We start from the raw sequence: 27,810 nt of genomic DNA, 5'->3' as shown, positions 1-27,810 counted from the left end.
CTGTCCCACGGTTTAGATGGCAGGTTCTGTTTGTGCATCATGTTCTGATTTTACAGGGAGGGCAGAAGGAGCAGAAAGGAGAACTTGCCTAGGAAATGCTCAGAAAAACCCTCCAGCCTTTCACTCCAGCCAGTGACTCAAGAAACTGTCTTCAAAAACCAGCCAACAAATCTCACAGTAGCCCAGGCTCTCCATTAGTAAAATGTTGAATCCCTGCACTGTTGTCATGGGCAAAGGAGTTTTCTAGGAGCAACATGTTGCAATAACACTGTCTAGTTCAGTTGTATTCTTCCTGGGGTTTGATCCAAAGCCCACTGATGTCAATCAGAACCTCCCACTGAATTTATAATGGCTTAAGCTCAGTTCAGTTGGAGCTACTAATCCAATTTCCACAGCCAGTGCTGTTGTCTGTGAAGTCCCAGTGCTTATACATAAAATCTAGCTTGATGCCAGTGGTAGCATCGTTATGATTCCTGCTGGTCTCAGCTCTCTCTGGAGCAAATATGTTCACATATCTGCAGCCACAGAAACTTGGACACAAGTCATGCAAGGTAAGCTGATTTGGGCCTTGTCCATTGTGAATGGAAGACCTCCAAGAACAGCCTAGGATATGGGTAAAATCAACCATAATAATTCAATAAAGTGGCACTCTTCTGCTCAACGCTGCTTTGAGATATGTCTAGGAAGATAAATGAAAATAAGTCATTAGAGATCACTGAACAGCTCTTCCAAAGCAAGGACCATTACTAACCAGTTTTGTTACCAGTTTTCTCAGTTCTTTGAATAGAGAGAACTGAAAGGTCCTTAAATAATTGATAGTGTAGTACTTCACAGCTAGCAGGGGTATTGTACCAACCTATGGGCAAATGCAACCTTTTGTCCAGACACTTTACAAGAATAGACTTACCTGTGCTGGAGGCCAAGAATGTATGATGTGTTGATGAGTTTCAAATTAATTCCTGGTTTAGACATAGTTTTATCTTCTGATCTGACTATAATTATGCTCAGAATGCTCAGCCAACCAGCTGGATGCACAGCTCTGTGGCTCAATAGCTAGTGTTTTCCCACTTAAAATTCCCTTCCTGCAAGTGTTTAAGGTGTGAGCTCAATCCTTTCAGTGTTCATGAAGAGTGAAAACAGATGAGGACTCAGGGAGATGGAACAGAAATTTATTTAGAAACTAATTTATTTATGCTAATATTAAAGAAAAATTTGATTCACCTACAGTGTCTGGCTAGATGTGAGAGGGAGTACACAAGTGTTTATTTCTTGCATTACAAACCAGATGTGCAGAACCACAACAATGGGGTTTTCCACAGCATACTTTAGGGATCCTTGGAAAGGAAAAGTTCTTTATGACTGGAAATCAATATCATTCACAATAAAGGGTATAACTTCCACAGCAAATTGGCCATTGAGCTGTGCAGTGTCCTTTAAGTTATTGTTGAAGTTACTTGTGTTTCGAGATTTTCTTAGTTTCTTTTATTTTCCAAGAACCTGGAGATGAAACAGCCACTATAAATCCAGTAAATCCGAAAGTGCCAGATGTATAACAGCAAGTAGTTCATCAACTTCTGTTTATCTGGAATTTCTTAAAACTTGTCAGATACAATGATGATCAGTACCGACTTCCTACCAAACAGGTCAATAGAGGCTTCAGTCTCTGATTCAGAAGCCAGATGAGTTATCCATGAAACATCCATTAGGACACAGACCTCAGGTGTAGAAAAAGACAACGAACAATTACAGAGACTTTGTGGAGTAAAAGTGATTTAAGCCATGATCACCTGTTTGCTCAGAAATAACTGATAAAATCAGTGATGTGATTTCTTGTGATGTCCTGCCTGCTTTGTGTCAGGAAGATGCAGCCTTTCAATGTCTGATTAAATGTTTTTGACACTGTAGCACTGTCCTAACAGAGAACTGTTTTAACAAGACTGTTGTGCCATTCGGTTTCAAGATATGAGTGAAATGCTCACCCCTGAATGGTGCTGGAAGGATGTTATTCATAGCATGGAAAGGAAATTTCTTTCTGGAGGGAATCTGCATGCGATTCTACTTGGCCATGCAGAAAGTAATAGGTGGTCCTCAAGAGTAGTTGTACTCTTGAGCTGCTGAGACAGGAAGTTCATAGTAGAGTGGGATAAGATAATACCATAGTCTGAAACCATATTTGTTTATTGATTCATCTATTATGTTGTTAAAATGTAATAATTAGAATCCATGCATTACAAAGGAAAAAAAAAAGACAACAATTAAAGCCCAGACACAAATGGGAGTTAATTCTTCAAAACCGTTTCCTGTGGAGATGTTTGAGGGTTTCAGGAAAGTAACTCTGTTTCCTTATGAAAACCCCTGTTCTGCAATGGATCTTTGCAAAATAATCTAATTATAGTTAACACTCTTATGTTCTTTGGTGCTTTGAATAGAGCTGGTGATACTATGATTATTCCAAAGCAGATAGCTGTGTGGTTCAATCTGACATTTCCATTTATCCATATGGATAAAACCACAAACATTTTATTAAAAACAATGGATAAGGGAAAATCTTCTTTTTCTAGGTAACATAACAAGAGAAGAAAAACCACCATTGTTTTCTCAACAACAGGAGAAACATGCCTTGCCAGACACTGTTCTATAAACACATTTAATTAAAACACTGTGTTCATTGTCTCATGAACTCTAGGTGAAAGCAGGTGAAACCTTTCTCCTTCCAGAAATCTTCCCATATACCTTCCAAAATAAATGAGTTATCTGAAGAGTAAGACATTCTGCTCACTTGAAGGTTTATAACCATGCCTGAAAAAGATTAAACATGAAAGAATGGTATAAAGTCTGAGAATGTGCATTTAAATCTTCTGGTTCAATTTCAAACAGACAGACCTCATTTTTATTTTTATTTTGTTTAATAAAGCCCTACTGGAATCCAATGAAGTTGGAAGTACATTGGCCTTGTTTCATTTCTGGTATAATTAGTCACATATTGTTGAATGCTGACATTAGATGGCACAATACCCACCATCAGCCTCTCCATAGAAATGAAAATGCAATTAAAATTTGCTGCTGTATCTGCTGTTTTTGTTGAATCTGTTTTATTTTCACAGCAATTCTGTTGCAATGCTCTTAGACCAGGGAGGTTAAGTAACCTGATGTAAGTGTAACCCACGTTCACGTAGGCGTGGCTACGCAGCCAGTTTTTCTGGTACTTTGAGTCACAAACCAACATCTTTTGGTAGCTATGGTACGAGATATGTGTCAGGGAACTGGGCTAGGGGTTCTTGAATGCATGGGAGGCTCTTAGCAGTCCCCTTTCTTACCTGCAGGACAGCATGGAGATGGTATCAAGGTAGACGAGAGAGCCTATTGGGAGCATCCGCTGCAGCCCTTGTTGGTCCACACCTGCAGAGCCACAACACAGCGGCCTCATGCATGGTTCATGAACTGTTCATCATGGCTGTGCTCCTTTGAGGCCATGTCTGCTACAATAGCCCCTTTTTCAACTGCAATCCTACCCACCCAGCCATGGCAAACCAATTCTGTTTGCACCAGAAGGATCTGCAAATGGGGCTTCTTGGAGGTGTTTGCACAGAGCCTAGGCTCATGTACTGTGAAAGGTATAATAGAGTAAACCCAGACCTTGCTGAAACTGCTTGAGTGGAAGCAAGCTTGTCTGCTATTTGACTAAATGACTGACACATTATATCTCCCCCTGAGAAAGCAAATATTTTTTCTGTCAAAACGTCTGTAATACAATCCATTCTCGCTCTTTCCTTGGTGTAACAGCAAAAGCTTCTACTATTTTAATCAATGCTGGATTTTGTGCTCCCATTAGTATTAGAAATCCAAGAACATACAACACTGTACTCTGGAGACAACTGGAGCTATTCTTTTTTAAGGTCACAGCAAATGTAATAATGCCAACAGCCCATAGGGCTCTTCATTAGGCTGTGTAACTTTCCAATGCATCAGTCACTTAGTGGAGGGTATTTACTTACTTTCTTTAACAGGGAGGCTGGCTTTTTTTTCATTACTGGTAACCTAGTTTTAATTCTCCTTTATGCTACAGACACGTCTGACCCAGTTGCTGTTGGGAATTTGGTGATGCAAAGCACAGAGACAGTGGTTGGATTAAACTACTCCAAGTAGGTAAGGCCAGACTGGTACCCAGAGCACTGCGCATCTTACATTGCGTTCCTCCTTACCATCATAGGGCTCAGGACCAGAGTGTATGATACTTTAGCTCGGATTTGAATTTGAATATGTCTTCTCTCCCCTCTGTGCAGGTCAGCCCCATACTAAGCCTCAGCTGCATTTCATGACTCTGAAACTTTGGAAAGAAGATTTTGGTCTGTTGTAAACCCTGCTATGATATTGAGGTTAACTAGATACCCGACGCTGTAACACGGGAGTAGATAAAGTAACATAAATTGCCACTTACTTGGTCCTATCTTACAGCAAAAAAAATCTTGGAACTGAAAATGCCAGCCTGCATCTACTGTGGGCTCTGAAGGACGTAACTGAGGCCCCAGGTTTTGCTCCCCATGGCTGTCTCATGCTTGGTGGACAGAGGTTCAGGATCTCCCCATGGGCTGGATAAAACTTCTGGGGAAAATTAGTGTAAAGTTGTTTAAACAGGTGAGCAGGAACCCAATAGCTGTTGGTGAGGATGGGCACTGGGTTTTGTTGCTGCGGGTTTTGCTTCCTTCAGAGCTGTTCTGTGTTTGGTTGCCTTCTCTGGCCCCAAAATAGCCATTCCTGCAGGAGCTCCTCTCCCAATCTCCTGGCCAAGAGCACAGGATGTTCCCACAGCCATGCTCCATCTGGGGCTTTGTGGCACAGACTCTCTGCTCACCTTCCAGGTGTATTTGCATGCAGCAGTTTATATTAGACACTTTAGTGTTATTTAATCAGAAATTCAGGCTCAGGGGTTTCTTTTGGGTTTCTTTGCCCTTGTTTTCTTAGTATTAGTAGCTAGCTCCTGGGAGCTTGATGCAGACAGCCGCATTGACAGCTCTGAGCTTTGGAGTGGTGCTGGTGCTCTTTGAGGCTCCCTGCTCATTCTTTCCTTAATTGAAGGTTGGGGTGAGGATAAGGCTTGGCTTACACCCCTTGTGAGACCTCATAGGCAGAGAGCTGTGCATAATAAGAAAGCAAAAAGAGCAGACCCCTGCCTGAGGTTTGGCTTTTTTTCCCAACCCTTGCTTGGGAAGCAGGGAAGATGTAAAGGTGCTCTACAAGCAGCGGGAGGGGAGACCTAGCTGCTTCCCAGTGTTTATATATTTTTTATAGTGCTTCCCAGGGATTATATATTAATATATCAGGCTTCATCAGCTTCAGAAAAACACACACACAGAGCAACAGAGGGGCTGGGAAGAACATCAGGTCTCAACACCTCTGTGATCTCTGGCAGCACACACATGTCCCCGCTTGCACACGTGGGACCATGGAGAAAGAAAAAAGGAAACTAAAACCCTCAGCTGCATGTGGCGGCACCAAGAACCACCACATCTTGAGGAGGAAAGGAGCATCCCTTCCTGCTGCAAACTGTAGTGCCATACATGTGGAGAACAGGTAGGAGCAATGCAAGTAGAAGCAGATAGAGAAAGGCAGTTATTGTGGATTAATGGCTAGCTGGCAATTATTACAGTAGTGAAGGGGAAAGGGACCTGGGGGTCCTGGTGGATAGGAGGATGACCGTGAGCCAGCAATGTGCCCTTGTGGCCAAGAAGGCCAATGATATCCTAGGGTGCATTAGAAAGGGTGTGGTTAGTAGGTCAAGAGAGGTTCTCCTTCCCCTCTACTCTGCCTTGGTGAGGCCGCATCTGGAGTATTGTGTCCAGTTCTGGGCCCCTCAGTTCAAGAAAGACAGGGAATTGCTTGAAAGAGTCCGGCACAGAGCCACAAAGATGATTAAGGGAATGGAACATCTCTCTTATGAGGAGAGGCTGAGGGAGCTGGGACTCTTTAGCTTGGAGGAGACTGAGGGGTGACCTCATCGGTGTTTACAAATACGTAAAGGGTGAGTGTCAGGATGATGGAGCTAGATTTGTTTCAGTGATGTCCAGCAATAGGACAAGGGGCAATGGGTGTAAACTGGAGCATAGGAGGTTCCATGTGAACATCAGGAAAAATTTCTTTACTGTGAGAGTGACAGAGCACTGGAACAGGTTGCCCAGGGGGGTTGTGGAGTCTCCTACGTTGGAGATATCCAAGGCCCGCCTGGACAAGTTCCTGTGTGAGGTACTCTAGGTTACCCTGCTCTTGCAGGAGGGTTGGACTAGATGATCTTTTGAGGTCCCTTCCAACCCTTAGGATTCTGTGATTATAAGAATGCTCTCAAGCAAAGTGTAATTTGATTTTATTTAGCCTTCACTGGTCAAGTTAAGTTTATTTATAAGCCAAGAGTAAGCACACAAATGTTTACACTATTTGGCCAGTTTTAGTCCTTGGTAGGCGTGTTCACACAGATTTTAATGCAGTTTCACGAGCCTATTTCTCCTTTCTGGTGGTGGATGTGGCTCTCTCACAGGGAACGCACAATCTCTAGCTCCCATTGGCTGCAGCCCCTGTGAGCCACATCCCAGTATGTAAGCCCCATCCCCAACCTCTCCACTATTTGAAAGCAAGCACTGGAAGGCAGATGAGAATTGTTTATTTACTAACCCGAGGAAAAGAGACCAAACAGACTGTTAATGTTCAAAAGAAGTTAAGTAATGTGCTGGAGGAAATCTCTATAAAAGGTGGAAGCACAAAGCCCTATTCCTGGCTTAAAAGACCACCTCTTCTCTTTCAGCAGTGCCTTGTGATGCTCACATGTCTGCTCAACAAGTTTCTGTGGGGAAGCTCATCCTGTTTGTCGGCCTGTCCTTGCTTGCTACACCACATTCGTGCCAGTTCTCAGCTGTGGCACAACGTTGAAATCTGTGAACAACCAAGCATCAGACCTTAGCCACCGATACTCCCAGTGGTTATGGGTGAGTACAGTAAACTAGCTGGAGGGCATGTTTTGTTGTACTGAATGTATCAGAGATGATGCATATGGGGAGAGAGCAGGAATTTCTTGCAGTAGCTAGCTTTTCTTGCTGTGAGACTCTTGGTAGACATTGCTGCCAAGAATGCAGGAGCAACTGACCAAAGGTTTGGCACTTTGATGGTGCCAGTGTATTTTTAAGTTGCTAATTCTCTATTACGGATTTGTTTTACCCACTCTGGTGTCAGCTCCCCAGCCTTTCAGTTCTACAAATGTGGCTGACAGTCTTTCCAGTTTAACAAAGAAAACAGCAGCAATACTGTTTGGATGGAGCTGAGGTGTACTATCCTTCTGATTGTTTTTGTGGCCTGCCTCTGGACTTGCTCCAGCAGACCCATGTCTTGTACTGAGGGCTGTAGAGCTGGACATAGTACTCCAGGTCAGGTCTAATGAGAACGGAACAGAGGGGCACCTTCTACCTGCTGGCCACTCTCCTTTTGATGCAGCCCAGGATGTGGCTGGCTTTCTGGACTGCAAGTTCATACCGTCCACTCATGTCCAGCTTTACATGCACCAGTACCCCCAAGTCCTTCTCCTTGGGGTACTGTCAATCTCTTCATTTCCAAGCTTGTATTGGCACAGGAGTTGCCCCAACCCAGGTGCAGGACTAGTACTTGACCTTGTTGAACCTTATGAGATTCACATGGGCCCACTTCTTGAGGCTGCCCAGGTCCCTTTGGATGGCATCCTGCCCCCTCAGTGCGTCAGCATCACCATTCAGCTTCATGTCATCTGCAGACTTGTGCAGACTGATAACAAAAGGAGATGCATTTTGTGTAGATCCACTCTGCAGAGCTCTGCTTAATACAATAGCACTTGTGGGTATGTGGCTGGGATGGGGAGCTGCTCCTGTATGGAGTTTATTGTCTTACAAGTGTGGCAGGCATCCACCCAGCAGCTGAGTAAGCAAAGAGAAGAGCAATTTTCTGAATGCCTTCTGCTGAGTGGATGCAGGGCTACAATACAGCACAAGTACTCCATCTACCTGAAGTGCAGACCCACTGCTGCCAATAGATTAGCCTTAATGCCCTTGGAAGTTTTAATTCAGATAAGCAACCATGTTTCTGGCTGTAAATGTGAAGCATCAATCTGTGGTGGAAATTTTCTGGGAGATTATGTCTGTGGATGCCAGAAGGTACTTGGCAATAAGTGCCCTCTGCATTTGGCTTCCTGCACAGTCGCCATAATCCACTCGCTTCCTGAAGATGGTTTTTAGTTGAAAAATTCAGATCTCCATCTTAAAACACTTTGCTGTCCTGGCACTCTCAATTCCAGAGGTTTTTGTTTTGCTCAGTATTTCTCCACCTTGGGAATTTGGTTTGGGACCAACTGCTAAGAAATTAAATAGTTTAGCACTTTTTTTTTTTTTAATTTGGTAATGCTTTTGCAGGAAAGGTCCATCAGAGAATATGGAGATAATCAGCTTGAAGAAAACCCCAAGAAACCTGTCTGCACCTCTCCAAATAGGTCACCCAATAGGCAGCATCCCTGAAAATTGTATGAGATGCCTCTGAGATAGCCTCCAGGTCATTTATGGTGTTATAATTCAATTGAGTGGTGGCAGGGGATCAATGAGGGTGGCTGTGAGATTCTCATGTGCTAAATATTTTTGGAATCTACAGAGGAAGAAATGAGTATTTAGGATTGAATAATTACAAGGGTTAGGATTTAATAGGGAATTTATACTGCAGTCTGTGGATATTAGTCTAGCTGAGTTAACTTCATATGGAGGCATAGTAATGAAAGCAGTCATCAAACAGGTAGCTAAGATGCTGCTTATAAATAATCAGTAAATGATCTATGAGAAAAGAGAGCTGATATGCTTGAACAGTGTTTTATGACCATCTCTAAATTATGGAGATAGATGCTCTAAAATGTGAGTCTGCCTTACAGCCAGCAGCCCATAAAATCAGTAAAGCACAAAAAGGTTATGGGTTAAAGCCAGATGCATTCCTTTCTGCAACAGACTGAGAGCAAATTTTCTTTGAGTCATTTAAAGGAAATGGGGAAAAAATATGTAGCTGAGAGAATAACGTATGCTTTAATGTAAGGGACTGAAATGCTTGCAAAGCACTTTCCTAGGGAAAGAGCATTAACTCTCGGGTTCAGAACTGTCTTGCTAGAGGTGCAGATGAAACATGACTGTGCTGAAAAAATAAGCAGTATGTTGCTTTGGTTCAGCTACAACAGCAAAATAGTGAAACACATGTAATATTAGTCCTCTTACATGCTGGGCAAATTTAAGACACCTCCTTCAGAAGCTTTACTAGTCTTTCAAACTTTCATCTCAGTGCAAGCCCCCTTAAAGTAATAATGCACATTCCTCATTTGCTTAAACCATAAGGTTTCACTAATCAGCTCTTTCTAACTGGTTTGTGAGACCTCTGCCTGCCTTTATGAGCAGTCAAAAACCTACAGCTCATTAAAAGTCTACTGTCTTATCCTCCCCTCTACCAGTTCTAAACAAATAGAAATCATTTCCATCTGTTAATCTGCTTGATGAGAGTGGGATAGCATGGATGGAACTTCTCTGTGTGTGTCTGCAATGAGATTTCTGTATGTAGCTGCAGAGGATGCTGTTACTGACCTTATCAGATGCTCTTGAATTGCATCATGACTCATTAAACTCTCACATCACTCACTCAGTCCCACAGAGGAGTGGTTTTAGTCTGAATTACATGCAGAGCATGTAATTCCATGAACAGAGCCCTCTTCAAAGTGCTGTTTGGGAAGCCTGGCTGCATACTCAGCAGCCAACGATGTGCTGCTCCTCTGATAAATCAGCAGTGCCTCCTTTTGCCTTCCCTTCAGAAGATACTGGCAACATCTGTTTCCTATTTAAATTCAAGGATATTACTTTGATAAAAGGTCAAATGCAATCCTGGAGGTGGGAGGATGTCTTACTGTCCTGCCAGCACTTTGCAGTTGTAGTACCTGTTATTTTCTGTGTGAGAAATCCACGTTTCTAAGCCCTGCTAGCTGTCAGTGTTGAACAGCAAATTTAATTTATCTCTTGGAAAGCTGTGAGCAGATATGCTTTGGAGTGGAAAGTGGTATTTAGTGGTTGAAGTCCTGCGCTGACATGCAGTTAATCTGAGTTCAGTCCCTGCCTTTATCACAGGTGTCCTGCGCTTAGGGTACTATTCAGAATCAGGATGCAACCCCAAGGGTTATATACTGCAGAAGTATTTAGGACACTTTACTTCTGTCCTCATTTAGGTACCATATAGCTTCAAAGCCCAGTGTTTTCTGCATCAGATTGCATGGAGATAGGAGGCATGGGAGACCACCTGCTCATTTTCCTGTTCGGACACTGTGGAGTTAAGACAGAAAATCAGTGAAGTCAGGAAAAGGGAATAAGCAAGATGAAGTCTGAGTCTTCAACCTAGGGAGGACCTCACTTCCAGGCTCTTTTCTCAGATCCTGGGGAATTTATGTTTTTCCTGAAAATATACAGGGAAATTTCAATACTTCCTGTAAAGGCATCTGAGTTTACAAAGTCAGCATTCTGTGTGATTCTGCTTATTCTCCTGCATTCCTCATTGCATCACAGCTCAGCTTCAGCAAGAAGATGGAGACCAGCAGCAGCACCTCAGGAAACCAGCATACGTTTAAGCTGTGACAATGAGGCAGCCTTGTGACATGCTTCCTAGGGGAGACCTAACCATGTTGGAGCTACAGCACAAGGCAGCTGCATCTCCTGTTCCTCAGACTGGGCAGGTAAGTGCCAGAAGCTCCTGAGATGTGATGAGTGTTGGGCACCTGAAACATGGTGGTGCTAACTGGACAGTAAGGTTCTGTTGACATGGTCTAGACATATCTCAGAGAGAAGGCCCCAAAATATATGACTTGGACTCTGAAAATAACCCTTATTTTTAATGAAAGCAGTTATATCATCCAACAGTCATTCCTGGAAACCACAGAGCTGATAGACAGTGACAGAACTAAATGGCAATTTATGAAGAGACCTTGTGAGATAGCAAGGATCCTTAAAATGGAAAGTTATGCTGCATTAGTGATATAACAAGCAGCTTTATTAGAAGCTATCTGTGAACTAGCTGTTCTCTGAACAATCAAATCACGCTGCTGTCTACTCACACTGCTTTTGTCAGGCTGAAATACTTCAGCACATAACTAAATAATATAATAAATAATGAAAAAATAGCCCTGACATGCTCATTTGTCTATCCTGTCACCTGTGATCTATATTTTGGAGGATATCCTGAGATGAATGGCTGAAAGAAGACCCTGATTGTGTTATGAAAAGCACAGGCTGTACTTTTAAGCAAGGTGATAGATTTTTCTGAAGGCCAAGTATTCCTCAAGTATTAATTCTTATCTGGTTTTAGGAACAATAAGAGCTGTTTCTGGCTTCTTCATAGTGTCTTTATGATAAAGAAAATATATTCAGATTTAAGGCTACCCAACACCATTATGTATACACAGAGATGTGTGTATACACACACTGGCATGTACCAGGCCCTGACGTGCTGACACAGCATAGGCAGCTATAGGTAGTCTTTACGCAGCTGTAGGTTGTCTATGGACAGCTGAAGACTGCCTGCGGACCAGCACATTAGAGCTGTTCTGCTTTTGAGAGCTTAATGTACCTACTACATGTAGCAGCAGCTCCAAGTCTGCTCTAAACTTGGGCAAAGCAAGCAAATCTCACACCTGGGTAGCAAACACCTATTTTTGTACAGTTTGGTATTAAAAAAGGCATTGGGCCTAGGTGAGAACTGTGAAGGTGAAAATCTGACTTTGTATTATATTGAGCAGAAAGAAAAGAACCCAAAAGTATATCTGGACCCAAATCTCCAAAGTTCTATCAGCACATCTGAAGTTCTCTAGTGCTGATAACTTCTGTGACAAAAGAAGAAACTAGAAGAACAGCAGTTTCCTCGTATAAATAAGGAAATTTTGGTTGTTTAGTACTTACCGTGGCAGTGGCATGTATTTCTGCCATGGTTCATTCAAACACACACCAAGAGAAGTCACTCCTGTTCCTCATTTCCTCTCTTTGACTATCTCTGGTCACTATTAATCATTAGGCAATTACATTCTTAAAGATAAATCACCACAAGTTTCTCATCTGTAAACAGAGAAACAGCTTTTCTTTGTAAAGATTGATTTAGTTGCCCTGCAATTTCCTGTTTAATTAAACAGGATCAGTCTGACAAATGTGGTTTTTTAAGCACTTTGTTTCTAGCTTGATTTCCTTCGCCTAGGAATATACAAAGGCTGGACTTGTTTTTAAGGCATTGAGAGGCTAGCTAGATTAATACCAGTCACTTTGCCCTTGGGTATTGATTAGTATTAATCAGCTACTTCAGATCATTTCATATGAGGGAACTGCAAAGTGATTCTCAACCATCCTTTATAGCATTCAGCTGGAACAAAATGAATGTCAGACCTCATTTTGAGCCAGAAGATGTGTTTTGTCCAGAGATGGGGCATCTTTGCTCTCCTTTCTCCTCAGCTGCTTTGAGCCCTGTTCAAAGGAATAGAAACTGTATTGGTCCAAATCGCAGATCTGTGTGTTGGGGAAGGAAAATATATGCTCCAGGGCTGCATCTTCTTCAGAAAGGTAAAGGATCTCCTGAGATGGGTCATGTGCTGAGAAATTTGCAGGCACAAATCTGAGGATTACCCTTAGATGGATTTGGGGCTTGTAGCTTGAAACTAATATATCCCTAGACACAATAACAAATCAAGGGTCTGGGCTGGGAGCTCTCCATTTGGAGGGAAGAAGGATGAGAAGGACATTGCTACATGGGGTACCGAATCCTGAGGATGGGAGATGCAGCTGTTAGCCAGGTCCTTCAACATTCAGGCTAGGATACCTTGTGAATGAGGATGATTTTTAGAAGAAATTTCTTTGCATACAGGGCAGTGAGGTGCTGGCACATGCTCCTGAGGGAGCTGAGGAGATGAATGGCACCAGCAGGTCCAGAAAGGGATTGGCCACGATGATGAGCCACATGAAGGTAACAGGGACAGGAGGAGGAAGAGGCTGGGGCAGTCAGATGGACAGTGCAACAAAACTGCAATTACCTGGGGGAACTGCACAGTGGGTGGAGAAGGAGCAGCAGCACTGGGAAGGAAGCTGTGGGAGAGCATGTGCCATCATGGCAGTGTTGTATTCCTGGTGCCCACTGCTGTGCTAAAAAGGAGGTGTGCCCTTCTACATTGGTTATTGTCTTATGTCAAAGCAGTCATCAAGATGAAGTTATATGGCCTGGGAAAATAGTAGACTGTCACATTTTTATTGGCTTTCAGATAAATGTTCCCTGACACCGGAGCCATCTGTAGATTCAGTCCTGCCACTCCTTTTATTCATGCCTCTGTTTAAATGATTTCTTGAAAAGGAGAAATCTAAAAGCATCGTTTATTCCCTTTCAACCTCTTCCTTTGTATCCACCTTGGTATATCACAGAACACCCAATAAACAATTAGCATTCAACCTTCTTGTATACTTTGCACCATTATGACACCAACAAGACAAAGGTGTAACGTTCATGATGCTTTTTCCTGAAATGGTAACAAGCGCAGGGATTTTTCTGAGAGATATTTTCTTAAATTTTCCTTCTGGGCTTTTAAAATGATACTACTCATCTACAGTGACCTGAGATAACCCTACCTTGTGTTGAAAGCTGCTTGTCTTTTGTTATTAGCTCTGTTCCAGAGTTTACAGTTCGAAATGTCCTACTGGTTCATATTAATCCCATTTGACATTTGGGCTGCAGTTGTAAGGTGTGCCAGAATAATTCCTTATGTACAGTTTTACATGGAACAAAGGGTTTTGGGCTTTGGCAGAAAATGGTGATACAGACATAGGCTGTGCCCTCCCAGATGCCTTTTGCCCCTTTGAAATGTGAAAGCCAAAATGTGCATGAATGTTCTGTAAACACATGGTCTCATGTGCGATGGGAATAATGGGATAGGATGGGTATCGGTGCTGACTGGCACATCTATGGCATCACTGCTTTCCAGATGCAGCTCTGCTCTGTAGAACATTATAGTCCCACCATCTTTTAGTGACTTCCTGCAAGGACCTCAGGTCTACCAATGTATGCATATACTCCCTAATCTGTGCAGATAATCTTTGGCAGGGAGGTGGTGATAACCTCCAGGTATGGTAACATCACCTCCTGGCACAGTGGGATATGGAGGATGTCTGACCACGGAGTAGCACTGACAAAAATGACTCTTATCTTCCCAGGGGTTCAATCTCTCTGCATGGAAGCAAAGGTGAAGAGGAGACACAGCAGGAGCTATCAGGCTGTGCAGGAATTTAACAGTTGTGGAGAGCTGGCCTTCAGTGCTGTGGCAGCTAGAGCTGAAAGGGAGCGTCACCCATTTCTTTGAGGCTTTCCTTGCTGCTTACCCTGCTGAAACACCTTCTCCCTCAGGCTAAGTGGTTCATGCCTCTCGGCTCATTGATGTTAGAAGACATTTATGTTTCACGGCAGATGGAGTGCTGCACAACTTGGTTTTTTTTTAACTAAGGTAGATCAGCAGGCAGTGGTTCAGTCTTGGGTTGAGATTTCAGCATTATCCCACATTTCTTTAAAGCAATTGAAAGCAAAAAAAAACCCAAAAAGAGTTAGGAGAGAAATATTTTCATTCTCACAAGATCTGTTAGGTTTGTAATATATTTGGGATATATATTATGAAGGCAAAAATATGATATCACAAGTGCCTTTAGTAAGCCATTAAAATCCAAAATAATGAGTGAACTCTACAATACCTGAAAATGCACTGACTTTAAGCTACACTGCATGGAATTTAACCTTGGCACAAATGATGTTATTTCTCCTCCTCCTTTCTGACCTGTGCCTTTTCAGACGATTTGTAGATTTAATTTACAATGCATTTCCATATACAGAAGAAAAGTGCTACAACTTTATCTGTCCATGGAGTCCCAGCAGTCTCAGCTTACCAGATGTTCCTTACTCATTTAAACAGTGCATTGAGCTTTGCTTAGTGTGATAATTTTGAACTGCAGAGAATGGGGACACATAATGACGAGTTAGAGGTAGTGGCTGTAAGGGTAAAATGATTCAAGGTAAGAAAACCTATTGCCATGTGTCCAGCTGCATTAGCATCACTGCGGGTATTAATTGTTGTGCAAACACCTACAGGTCACTCTGAGCATAAATTATGCTTTGATTTCTTTTCTTAAGGCCAGAAACCCGATCAATAACCTTCATTTAAAAATAGGACCTCACTGCAGGGAAGTCTTTATTTTGACTCAAAGCCTTCTGATTACCAGATATTGGTTTTACTGCAGCAGTGAGAGTAACTGGCTCTGTGGTGAGAAGGTTTGTCACCCGCTGCACCAACCTATATCAGGGCTGGTGGGAATCGCTGCCCTGACCATCAGCATTACCTTTGAGCACCAAGCTGCCAGACTTATTGCTGGGTTACAAAACATAGCTTGCAGATGAGGGAGTGTGTGAAGAATAGTTTATGCAGACATGCCTTCCTATCCCTTTGGGCAGGAACAACTGACCTGGTTCTCCAGGGACTGACTCCTTTTCATAGCATTCTGGCTCTTACTCTATTTCTATACATCCCTGGCTCCCTGCAGCAGCCCAGGCCAGGCCAAGCATCACCCTAGAAGCAGCTTAAATGCAGCGCTGTTGCCAGGAGCTCGGTAAGGGACTTTGGCGAGTGCCATGACCTGGAGCAGGGAGCTGTAGTACCTACAAGTTGAGAAGCAGTCGTGGATAAGGACTCACCCCCTTTCCACATCAGAGAGCCTGGAGGTGGCCACAGCTCCTCAGTTTCATCAGTGAGTGGCTGCGTGGTCCTTAGTTGCCAGCTGGGGTTAAACCATGACAATGCTCTACCTTGCTTCAAAACAGACCATATGGGCAAGGCTAGAGTCAGGCAATGGATGGGAGTTTTCAAAGGTAAGAGCATTGAAAGCCCCTGGCCAGGTTCTTGAAAAAGTATAAGCTCAGTAAAAAAAAAAAGAAATTTCATCTTCACCCAGTTCACAGACCAAAAAATCACCCTTTTCACCAGCTGAAAGAAAAACCTAGAGTTCATGTTTGCTAAAGAAGCTGGAATTTAAGAATCCATATAGTTATAGGAGTATTTTTCCCTTAAGGAAACGTGGTATCTTTATTGGTATTCAAGTTTCTTGGAGTCTAAAACACCTTCACCTCTTCTCTGATAACTTGCTGGAATAGTAGAAATAACTCAATCTTATTCAACTCTGCAGTAAATTATTTTTGCTATATATTTACAGCAAGGTCAATTTTTTCTCACTGAATTTTGTTGCATACAATTCATTTGAATGGGGTGGCTTTTGTGTCATCTTTAATCTTCTAAATGCATCTTATGTCCAAGTTATAAATCCCAGAAAGGAATGACCTATAATGAGTTCTTAACCACAGCTTTATGGCAGAACAAATACACTTCTCTAATATGCAAACTGTTAAATGTTTTCTTATCATGCTAAAAGTGTGAATTAAATTATAATATGATGAAAAAGCAGCAGTTTGCAGTAATTCCAAATGTGGCAAATCTTCAGTAGTGCATAAAATTATTCAGTGAACTGTGGAAAACATCAGAGCATTCTAGCCTTAAAGCTTTTCTTCCAACAACCAAAAAGTGCCAAAAACAAGCAAGCATAGCTAAGCATTTCATCTTGGAAGCAGCTTATTGAATTAATAAGACAAGTCAATTAATGTAATGCTCTGTTGCTTCAGGATAAAACATGAAAAGGAAAAATACGAAGCTGTTTACTGTAGTGAGATCAAGCAACCATGAAGCTGGTAAAGCTGAAGTTGCTCAGTTCTCTAAATCCTAGGGAAATTATCAACATGGCCATTGCATATGTTCTCTTTATACGTAAATAATCCATGAGATGTGGAACTTCTGCTGTCCAGACACTGGATTTAGTATCAATTTACTCCTGTTACGAGTCTATTTTGTGTCTGTACTGCATAAACTTGAAACTGAATAGTCACTATCATTCATACTGGTGGATGTTTGGTTATGTTTGATGGGCTCACCTGTGTCCCAGGGCAGGTAAGGGAAGCTATCACTGAGATGTGCTGGGTATTTGACATGGGTACTGTTCTACACTTAGTCTAACCTCTAACTTGGAGAGCAGTGAAGAAAATCGTGATCTGCAGTTAGAAACTGACTGTATTTCAGCAGAGCAGCCTGTGGTTAAGTCATGGCAAGGTTTTGATAAATTGAATGTTAAGGTTGGTAATCTTTGCTTTCTGGTCAGTTCTTCAGTTTTCATTTACCTTAATGCTCGGCTTGCAAGTGCTCAGAAATCAGATTCTAGGTGTCTGTGAAAAAGTGTCTGAGAAGGACGGAGCCAATTAGTGATGAGCAACTGGTTTTCCTATGTAATAGACTGTATCTTCTGAGAAATCTTTGTTATGCAAACTTTGGGTTTGATTTGAAAAATAGTAATAATCCTGATCAAGAACTTTACCTATTGTGAACTCCCCTTTTTATTTTTCTACCCAAACCACTGCCTTTAATTGTAAGGAACTAATTAGATTGGTTTAAATAGAGCAGCTGTGGGTTAATGAAGAGTACAGAAAGAAACTGGCTGTGGGTAGAGATGAGTGCCTCAATTATTCAGGTGTAAGATGACCTTCATGTCTCACAACAATTTTTGAAGAACAATTCTGTCATAGGTATTCATGTCAAATTCTGTTGGGAGTGTAAGGGCTAGCAGCGGAAAGGGAAACTGGAGACAGCAATACATTGACGAGGTCTACTCAATGTATTGTGGTTGGCTTTTGGGGCTCCTTTGCAAGCATCAAGGTTTTGAATGGTATAGCCACAGGAGGTGCTTCAAGGTGGAATCACTGTAGTCTCCAGGCAGATGTGTGGAGTATATCAAGGGAGGAGAGCACAGACTAGAAATCAATGACAATTATATGCTAAACAATTTTTAAAGTTTTAGGCTGCTCTTCCATATTTTGCCCCTGGATCTTGAATAGCACTGACTGTAAGAAATCCTGTTATCCTTTCACAGCTTTATTCTGTGATAGAGAAAGGGATGTATTGTGATCCCGTCAGAAGTACTTTCTGTTGGTTGCTGCTAGATGCACAGCTGAGATGGTATTGTTGAGAGGAGTTTTCTGAAGCAGAGGAAGGACAGAGAGATCATTGCCTTCAGCTGGTAGCATTTCCTAACTGTTTCTCTGCCTAACATCAGTGTTTGTGAGGTACTAGTAGGGCTTTAGGGACTTGGTGCCAGATTTGTAAAAACTCTGGGCCGCTTTACGCGAGATAGCATATAAGCTCTACAAGTCTAGATAGTAGAGTCTTTCAGAAAAGAAATGTAACTGAAAGAACACTGGGGAAAAAAGTGCCCACAAAAGAACCTAACATGTCTGTGCTTGGATCCCATATTGTGCATTTAACACCCATTTGGTCTGTTCTTCATTCTCTATTTCAAGTCTGATCAAATCAACAGCGATAAATTGTCCTCTTGCAGAGGCATAAACTAATGGCAAGCTCCCAATAATCGGTGGCTGACTTCTTGGTTCTGGTCAAGGTATACAAGACTCTAGAAGCAACAAACAGGGCAAGTTCAGTGAAGGTGAGGAGCTGACAATTAACTTCTCTGCTGCAAATCAAGTATCAGTAGCATATGCTTTATACACTAGGGCACACCTGAGAGAGACCCTGTGGCCCTGAGCTGTGGTTTGCTGTTGTGGGCAGTGAAATACGAGGAGCTGCTGGCATAGCAGCTGTACTGAGGTTAGGATCTCACCTTCCAAAGTACATAGGAAAAAGGACAAGAAAGATCATCACATAAATCACAGCTGTTGGGGGGACAGCTCCCTGAATTGGGTCCTGACAGCATAGCTGCTTTTCTCTGTCTGTGGGGCAGTAGTGAATAGAGATGGATGAAAATAATTAAGTGGTATGAAAGAGAGGGTATGAGATGAAATGAAAATGAAATGAAATAGGACATGAAGAGGAATGGCAGGTGTGAGGAAGAAATTGCATATTCCCCTGAGCAATACCTTAGATTATATGCAGTTTGCCTCAAATCTGGGTGGGTCTCTAGCCTTCATTTCTAACAGAATCAAGGACACCCATCTGAAAATGCAAGCAAACGAGAGACAATGGGAAGTGGGTTAGTAACTTGATGCTCAGACATGTATATTGTTTCTGGTCATACAAATTTGACCATTGCCACATGGTGAGAGGACAAAAATAATCTGACAATGAGTCTTGAATGAAAAACTGTCATACCCAGGCCTGTCATGTGAGAAAGACCTCTGCACTTTTCTGAGCTGCACTCAGGAATTCAAGGTACTTGTCAAGCAACAGTAAAAGGTTTTATCAAAGATCTCCAAGCATTCCCACAGATGAATACTTGACAAAAAATAAAATTATTTTTTTTTATTTCCCATTCATTTAGTTGCCCTGTGTAGTATCCTCTCCCTTGGCAGCTTAGTATCCTGTTCACTTGAGGGCAAGTCATTTGTCCTTCTTGTTGGCTGGTTCGGGCACTTCCTGGTGTGGGGGAATGCATGCTTTCTCTGTTCAACTTTTACATGAAATGGTTCTATCTGATGGGCGTCTCTGAGAAATCGTGACCTCCAAAAGAAGGACTGTTGGCTACATTTGTTTCTCAGTCCATCACAGAAGCCATTTCTGTGCTTTCTTTCCATCTCTCTTCTGATCTGAAAGGCTCAAAGCAACTTATACTTAAGGACCCATGAAACCAGACTAAGGCAGGACTGTGTCACTGTGTCCCTGTGGGAGCAGATGTTGGAGTAAGTGTACTGGTGGTCTTCCATGCGTTTGTGGTTTGAAAATCCCAGCTGAAGGGAGGTAAGCAAGTTCTGAGCAGTTGGCTCTTGCAGACAGTCATCCACACTTGACTGCAGGCACCCTAATTCTGCTCTCTATGACTTGATCTAAAAGCCAGGGTCTGCTGTCAGTGAGTTTTTACTGATGTGAGCTGTAGATGAACCATCTGCAATGATGACCTAAAATCCAGGAGTCCTCAGTTCTATTGCTGGCTCTGCTGCAGTTGTTTAGGATAACCTTAGACAGGTCTCAAGTCTTATGAGTCTTCGTTTCCTACCTGCAAAGCAGAAGAGTCAGTTTCTTTTCCTCAGAGTGGCATAGTTTTATAAAGTACAAATATTTGTGAAGTTAAGTGGTTTGACTATGTGAGCATTTCAGAGCAGAAACCATAAATATGTGTCAGGCCTATGATCTGAATTCAAACCGGTGAACTAGAAAAATTGTTGACAGCCTTAAACCAACTGCCCTGTACACACATCTCCTTCTGTCTACCTGAAAGATTATTTGTGGAATATGTTTCTATTTTTCTCTGACCAAAAAAAAAATAAAAATAGAATACCAAGCAAAGAAGCATGACCCATTTCTTTGTCAGGCAAGCTCTAAACCCTGCTTACTGGGATGCAACTGAGTATTGATAAAAGAGAAGCTCATTTTACACCACAATATTCATCCTGCCACTGAAGGAAAAACAAAGACTGCCACCTTCAGATGAAATGGATGTGCTCTCCAAGCCAAGGTATGTTTATCTCCACAACTTCTCTATGATCTGTAATTCTATTTAGACCATACAGCAGAATAGAAAAGTGGCAAATGAGGAGAGTTAGGAACATAACTGATAATTTTATGATGTGAAAATAGGATACACCACTGAAAGTATCTGTAAACTCTGTTAATTGTCAATCAGTAGGTCTGATAAGAGCATCACTCCTTAGTTACTGTATCACCATCAGAGTCCTTTCTCCGTGTAATGTGCCAAGTTTAAGTACACATCATGCTGTTCATAACTGTTGCCATAGGAGTGGACTCACTCCATGCGTCTTTTCTTCAGATATAGCATGTAGCAATGTTAAGTAAGTCATACCACACTGAGCTCTTTATTACCACAGATTTTTGGACAGAAGCACATAATCTGGATTTTCTGAATCAATAGGCAGATGGTAGCTCTTTTTTTCTTTTTCGGTATTTTTTCAACTTGTACATTTCAGATTTACATAACTTGTTTTTTCACACATTTGAAGAAGAAACACTGACAGAACTCTAAATTGATCTTGGATGCATTTACAACTACTTTTCTTTTTTTCCCTGGCATGTCTGTCTAGCAGGAACTTTTACCTTTGTCTTCTATGGATGTAAATACGTTTAAACATTGTGCAGAGTGGCATGACCGTCACTTTTTCATGAGGATGTGGACCCTCATTCACGCCACTACTGAAATACATGTGTTTCCATTGCCCAAGGTAAGCTGCTCTGCCATCTTCCTGCTACACGCTGTGTTACTATGCATCTCGCTGAAATACATGATCATTGTGACTTCAAACTGGTTGTTTTTTTTACTATTGTTTTTAATTTGGTTCACTGGAACAATGAAGATTAGCTGCATCCGGCTCTTCATTTGACTTCACGTTTTATTAGTCATTATTTTTGCAAAGGCCTTAATTCCCCTCTAAAACATTTTAATTAAACCAGCAATTTCTCAGTGCCACACTTCATGAGCAGATTTTGCAGCAACTTCAAAGAGACACAGATGTTTACTGAATTTGGTGTGGTGATATTTGAGGCTGCCTACTGGCAACAAAAAATTCATAAACATCTCTAAGAAACTTTGCTGTGGTAATGACAACATTTCCTTCTTATGTTTTAGCAAGTCTAATATTTCCCAGGCTCAACAGGCATATTTCATAAACACAGGCATAAGCATTGTTACCTACTCACAGATATACCATGTCAGATACACTTCTATGGCGTAAGTACCTCTCAGTGGTGATAACTCAGGCTTTGTAAAGGGCACAAAAGGCCATGGGTTAGTTTGCTGTGTGGGGTTATCAGTAGGCTTGGACTAAGGAAACCAAAGTTAAATTTCTGCTCAATTTTCCATACCTTCCAATAGGATTTTGAGTGGCCATTTACCTTTGTGTGCCTCAGTTCCTGCTGTTAAATGGATGATAACATACATATCCTGGCTTTTAATCAACTTATTGCCTGGTGGCAGAGGCTATCTCCCAGTGCACCAAGGGCTTCCTAGGTCTAGAGGGTTTTTTTTTAAGTGCTGTTGTAGTAAAATGAAGAATTGCTAAGAATCTATTCTGGAGGAGTTTCTCCTTACTTGTGGCAGGTGAGCTTGGAGCTGGTCTGAGATTTCATTTTGGGATCACATCCATGTGAGGATAACCAGGCAGGCCGTGGTGCCCTCCTCATTGAGATGATGGGACCAAGGACACATGGCTACGGCAGACCGTATCTAAAACATAGACTAGGGTCCAGGTATCTTCTGTGGTTTAGTCAAGTGGCCGTGGCCAGAAAATACATGTTCTTCTTGCTGGGCCACAGGTGAGACTGGTCTCTATGTGCTAGGACATATGACATGCTCCTATTTAGTCTTTCTGTGCACAGAAGAAAAATAAGTTTCTTCCCTAACCACTTTTCACTCTCACGTCTTTTTGAAGGGGAAATAATAGAGGTACTTGGAAATACCATATCCTTTTCCAGTGTGAGCATCAGCCAAGGACCATCACAGAAAGCTGGCATGGAGTATGGCGTGACACATCATGTAGCTGCTTTAATATACAGTGTAATTACAGTGACAAATTTCTGCCTCTTGAAGCATAAGGGACTGAAGTGGTTGCCCTGAAGGAGAAAGAAAGTTAGCGTGAGAATTCTGACCAACTCTAGCTTGGGAAATGCAGCACTTCCTCTGCGCTGGATTAGAAGTGATCAGCATGGCCAAAGGGGTCCTGTGAAAGGCAAGGTAAGCAGGGTGAAAGGGAATTGGAAACATTAAAGAAATTAAACAGTACTGGATAGAACAAGTTTTACAGTTCCTTACTCCTTTTTGATTCAGCAGCATTGGGCATACTGAAAGGTAGATTGTGCAGACTTATGCGTGACAGCAGGATACTTTTCCACATGAATAAACCCACTGAAATTAATTGGACTGCTCGCAAAAGTGACTGGGAATGTGAAGTTGGCTTGCACATGTCAGCCCTCAGATGTGATCTTTCTTCAACGATGCAAGAGCCAGGCTGCATGGTGAGCAGCAACAGCTGAGCTAGAAATATGAATTCAAACTGCTCGCAGTGAGTAGATCAATGTCTCTGTGGATACATCCTTGCTGAAGAGCATCTCAACTCAGCTGATTCACCTTAGCAAGAAACAGATTAAAATCAATCTGAAAGAAACTGTTTCTGAAATTAAGACGTGGTTTAGACACAGTTTGCTTACTGCAAACTGATGTGCATTTGCTGTGCCATGGAATTGCCCATATGCGTGTTTTAGCTGGTGGCAGATGCTCTCAATGAGAATTAGCCTGGCCTGCAACAGGGGAAGCTTAAATTTAGGTTTTTCTCCCACCTGTGCTGTGGGATAAAAGCACACAGACAGGCATGTGTGTGCATGTGCCTAAGCATTCGAGGTGTCCACAGAGACATTTGCTTAACCTGAAATGCTTGTTCACCAATTGCAAATGGGCTTGTAAAAAACCAAACCATATGTAAAAGCCCTCTCCCATGTTGGTCTGTAAAGAAATAGCTTTGTTGTTGTTTCAAAGAATTAGTGAGCCAACAACACAAAGCTTTAGAGTTGGTTACTGGTTTTTTACTGTAGTCTCTATGAGCTATACAAAGTCTGAAGACATTGTATGTACAGTACACCTTTAATAAGAAGGGAGCTCACAGTCTACCAAACTCTGCCAAATAAACCTTTAATACATACTGTACTTCACTCAGTAGCTGTCCATCTCTTCTTCATGGAATATCTAACAGCTCTAAAAATATTTTCTTGAAAGAGGATAGAATTATCATTGCTATATATCAATCAAGTATGGTTAATGAAGCAAAGCCAGCATGCTAGTATTGCACAAGGGGAAAAGCCTCCAGAACACAAAGTGGAACAACAAATGCCCTCAACATTCTGCCAAAGGGAACAGAAGCTCTGGATGCCACATCGGTAGGATTCGTGTAGCTTTTAGGCATCCTTGTACCGCAGCAGGTTTGCTTTGCCTCTTCACTGCCACATTTCTCTCTGAAACACGTAGGGATCTTCCAGACCATTACAAAAAAAGAAGAAAAAAATTTACAGCAGCTGCAGCAAAGTGTGGTACTATTCAATTTCTTGAAGAGTGAGGCTTTTATTTCAAAATATCATATATTAATATATATATATTTCTATATATATACTTTAACTGGTATAAAGTAAATTGTAGATCCAAACTTAGACTGTTGTTTGTACTTCGCAATCTCGGAAACTTTAACAAAGGAACCATTTTCTTCATTTTTATTTTCAGCTGTCAAAAATCAGGGGCATTATTTCCACCGAATACTTGCTTTCACACAGTAAAGCCACTGTTGTTGTCTGGTAAACAGTCAAAGTGCAAATAAGAAATCCATTTGGCTTGTAAATGCTGAGATGGTTTTAAACTTTCAATACTTTGTCCTCATAAATCACCAGGGCTTTCACTGTCTCCTTGCAGACGGCACTCTGTTAGGTCCTTGGGTGGATCTGCAGTAAGAAAATGCAAAAGCATCAGTACATAAAATATGTTATGAGCTGAAAGACAGACTCAGGCATTGTGGCATTTTGTCCTGTTCATGATATAGCTGAGTTTAAATTGCAATATTTGGGGGAGAAGGGTCTTTTCTTTTGGGGCTGCAGGGATTTAAGGATGTGTAAGAGGCACACCCTGAGCGAGCTCCTGCCTGTGCCTTGGGAGATGCTGGATGTGCACTGATTGCCTTGGCTGGTGGTGTACGACAGCTTTGTGCGCGGGGCCATGCTCATCCTAGCCTTCCACCCTCCCCTTCTCAGAGTGATGCTAGTAGCTTCTGCTAAACAAAGACATGTAGATGGATCCGTCTTTCATTTGGATCCACACTAACTCTCTTAGCCAAAGAACAGTAGGATAGGGAATGACTAGCCATGTAACAGACCGGAAAGTCTGACTGACTTCATCTACTCACCTTGGGTGAGATAACACAACCTACAACAGACCATAAAACCATTGCTCTTTATGACTAACACCACAATTGATCTGAGCAAGCATGCTAATGGCTTGAAGAGGAAACACCACCGCCCAGACGGGTTTTAAGGATGCTGAAATAAGAACAAATGACCAGAAGCAAAAATACCTCTCCCGAGGAGAGGCTTTTGTTTCTTTCCTGCACTGATACACAAGATGAATGGCACAAGGGGTCCAACTCTTTGCTAGACGACTAGGTCAGCAATGAAACTCAAATTGACTTGAATATGAGCAGGCTCAGGCATTAAACCAGGGCTAGAAATCATTAGCTAAGCACTGGGTGATGTGTTGAAATGTAATCTTGAAACAAGGGATATTTACTATCATCTTGTGCTCTACTGCGTTGAACTGACATCTTTCTTAATTTCAGAGACTGTTATCATGAAAATAGAGGGATTTCTTCAGCACTCTAAATTAAAAAGACCGGGAAATCATTTGACCTATTAACATAGTTGGATATCTTAAAAACAGAAAATAAAACTCTGGGTTTATTTACCATTTCCTGTCTTTCCCCAGTTCCCATGTTTTGCTCTCCTGGTTTGCCACTGATGAGTGACCCTGATGCGTTTACTCTCTCAGGGGTGAATACATCCGTTTCTTGTTTGTACACTGCCTCAGGTGTTGGTGTGGTTGGTGTAGGAGTATGGAATGACAAGGGACCATGGGGTCATAGACACCACAGCTGCTATTTGCTGCAGCATGGGATGAACAATGGCTGCTAAGAAACATGATGCTCAGGTCCCTTGGGGCACCCTAAAATGTTCTGCATTTCTATGATGGCAAAATGTGTGCTGAAACAAGTGTTACTCTGGGAACGGGAGGTGTGGGTGAGCTGTAATGGAGGGCACAGACTGTGAAAATGAAGATGCTCTGAGCTGACCTGCTCTGCTAGTCCCCAGGTGCTCAACGCTTTAATAGTATCAGCAGAAAAACAGCTTGTTGAAGTATTTAGAGGTGTTATTAGTACGGATTACATAAAAAGGGATATTTTACAGACACCAATCCAACATCAAGAGCTTGTGAGTAACTCCCTCGGATAAATGGGAAGTAGCAAAACATGGGATGTATGAACAGCCATGTTTTCATGGTTTTCAGCAGCTCTGGTTCTTACAGGCATTTAAGTGCCCTTATGGACACTATCTCCAAGCATGCAGATTGAGACCATGCTTGCATTTCCCCTGGTACCAGTTGCTGAAATGTAGTGATACGATCTCCAGCCAGGTCCTAGTGCAGCTCCAAGAGCCCCACACTTGGAAGGAAAGCACTGAAACTGATGTTCTTTAAGAAATAGAGGAAAAAAAGAAAAAAAAGAAAAAAGAAAAAGCATTGAAACTGCTCCAAAAATTGAATTACAAAATGATTTCTTTCCAGTGTTTGTCACCTGCTCTGACCATCAATAGAAAACAAATCAATTTACAGAGGCTCTGACTTTATATCTTTGGCTTTAACAACTTCATTAGTTGTTAAAGCTATGCTGAAAGACTAAACACACAAAGAAATATATAAAAAGGAGGATATGCTGGCAAAAAGCCTTTACTGGATCTGTTGTCCATGTTCTTCTGATACTAATCAGTATTCATCACATCTGAGAGCCAGCCATGAAGTAACACGCTACAGTGTAAAATTACATATATTGTGAATATTCATACACTCTTATAAATATATATATATATACACACATACAGAGACGTTTATATGTGATTTACTGTGGGTCTTGGAGAATATACTAATAGGTATTTTAATCCTGAGAGTCATAAATATGAATGTTTTCCCTGTCAGGACAAGAGCAGCTGCCTGACGTCCATGTCTTTTGTGTGAGGAAAAGCCTTCATTAAAACAGTTTTTACAGCCCATGGTGAGTTGCTCTAGCTTTTTGGCTAATCATCACAGATATATCTAGGATGTTGACTAATTTGTCTTGTTTCTTCTGCTTTCTTAACCTCCTTAAGTACATAAATTAGACACACATGGCCCAATCTTGCAGCCTGGATTGGGGTCAATACAGATTATAGTGTAATCCCTTTCTCTGATGCCATCTGAAATGACAAAACAAAGACAAAAGAAATGTGTTTTTCAGGATCTGATTGCTTCTATTATTTTACATTTATGTTGCCAGATTTGACACAGCAGTTTGGATTCTAGCAAAGTTTCAGGGATTATGAAGAAGATTTTTTGCTTGGGAAACGCAAGAGACAACTCCTAAGCACATCATGTCATGTTGCCTTTGTCAATTGGGTTCTGTAATGATATTTTAAAGCAACAAAGCAAAATTCTACTGGAAGCAGCACCATAAGGTACTCCCCTCACAAGCTAATTAAAATAACTCCTGTGGGTAAATGAAGAAATATTTTTTTCAGTTATGAGCACTCACCCTAAGTATTTAATTTAAATGAAATACAATGATGCATACTGAATAGATTGGACCATACATCTGCATATTAATGAAGCTGCCACATTTCTAGCAATTGCTTCTAGATGCAGGCTATCGCCTAAAACTAGTTTATATGATGAGGGTTGGGGGAGTTAAGAGCAGGACAATTTCACAGGGAAAAAGCAAATGCAATTCCTAAATTATGTAATTTGCAGGCAGACTGCAGCAGTACTGAATTATTGTAATTTAACAAAACTATAACACACTTCATGTTGCTTATTGCTTCTTTAATGTCACTTTCTTCCATTTTAATTCTCCGATTCAGTGAGAAAGATGTTGCTTCAATGGGAAAGGACATACGCTAAG

At 41.7% G+C, this 27,810-nt stretch overlaps 1 protein-coding gene across 1 annotated transcript in view; it reads right to left on the bottom strand.

The window, feature by feature from the left end:
• Positions 1–23,631: 23,631 nt before the first annotated feature.
• The window catches only part of TAFA1 (TAFA chemokine like family member 1), a 221,692-nt gene continuing 217,513 nt past the window's right edge, over positions 23,632–27,810 (bottom strand). The window contains exon 5 of the mRNA XM_057422995.1: positions 23,632–24,556. Coding sequence (XP_057278978.1) covers positions 24,539–24,556 — 18 coding nt within the window. The 3' untranslated portion in view covers positions 23,632–24,538. The remainder of the gene's footprint in view (positions 24,557–27,810) is intronic.

This window comes from Pezoporus wallicus, unplaced genomic scaffold (assembly GCF_028554395.1).
Source record: "Pezoporus wallicus isolate ANWC-B61680 ecotype Strahan unplaced genomic scaffold, APGP_CSIRO_Pwel_v1 contig_7073, whole genome shotgun sequence".
Lineage (NCBI taxonomy): Eukaryota > Metazoa > Chordata > Aves > Psittaciformes > Psittacidae > Pezoporus > Pezoporus wallicus.
This window is presented reverse-complemented; position numbering and strand designations above follow the sequence as displayed.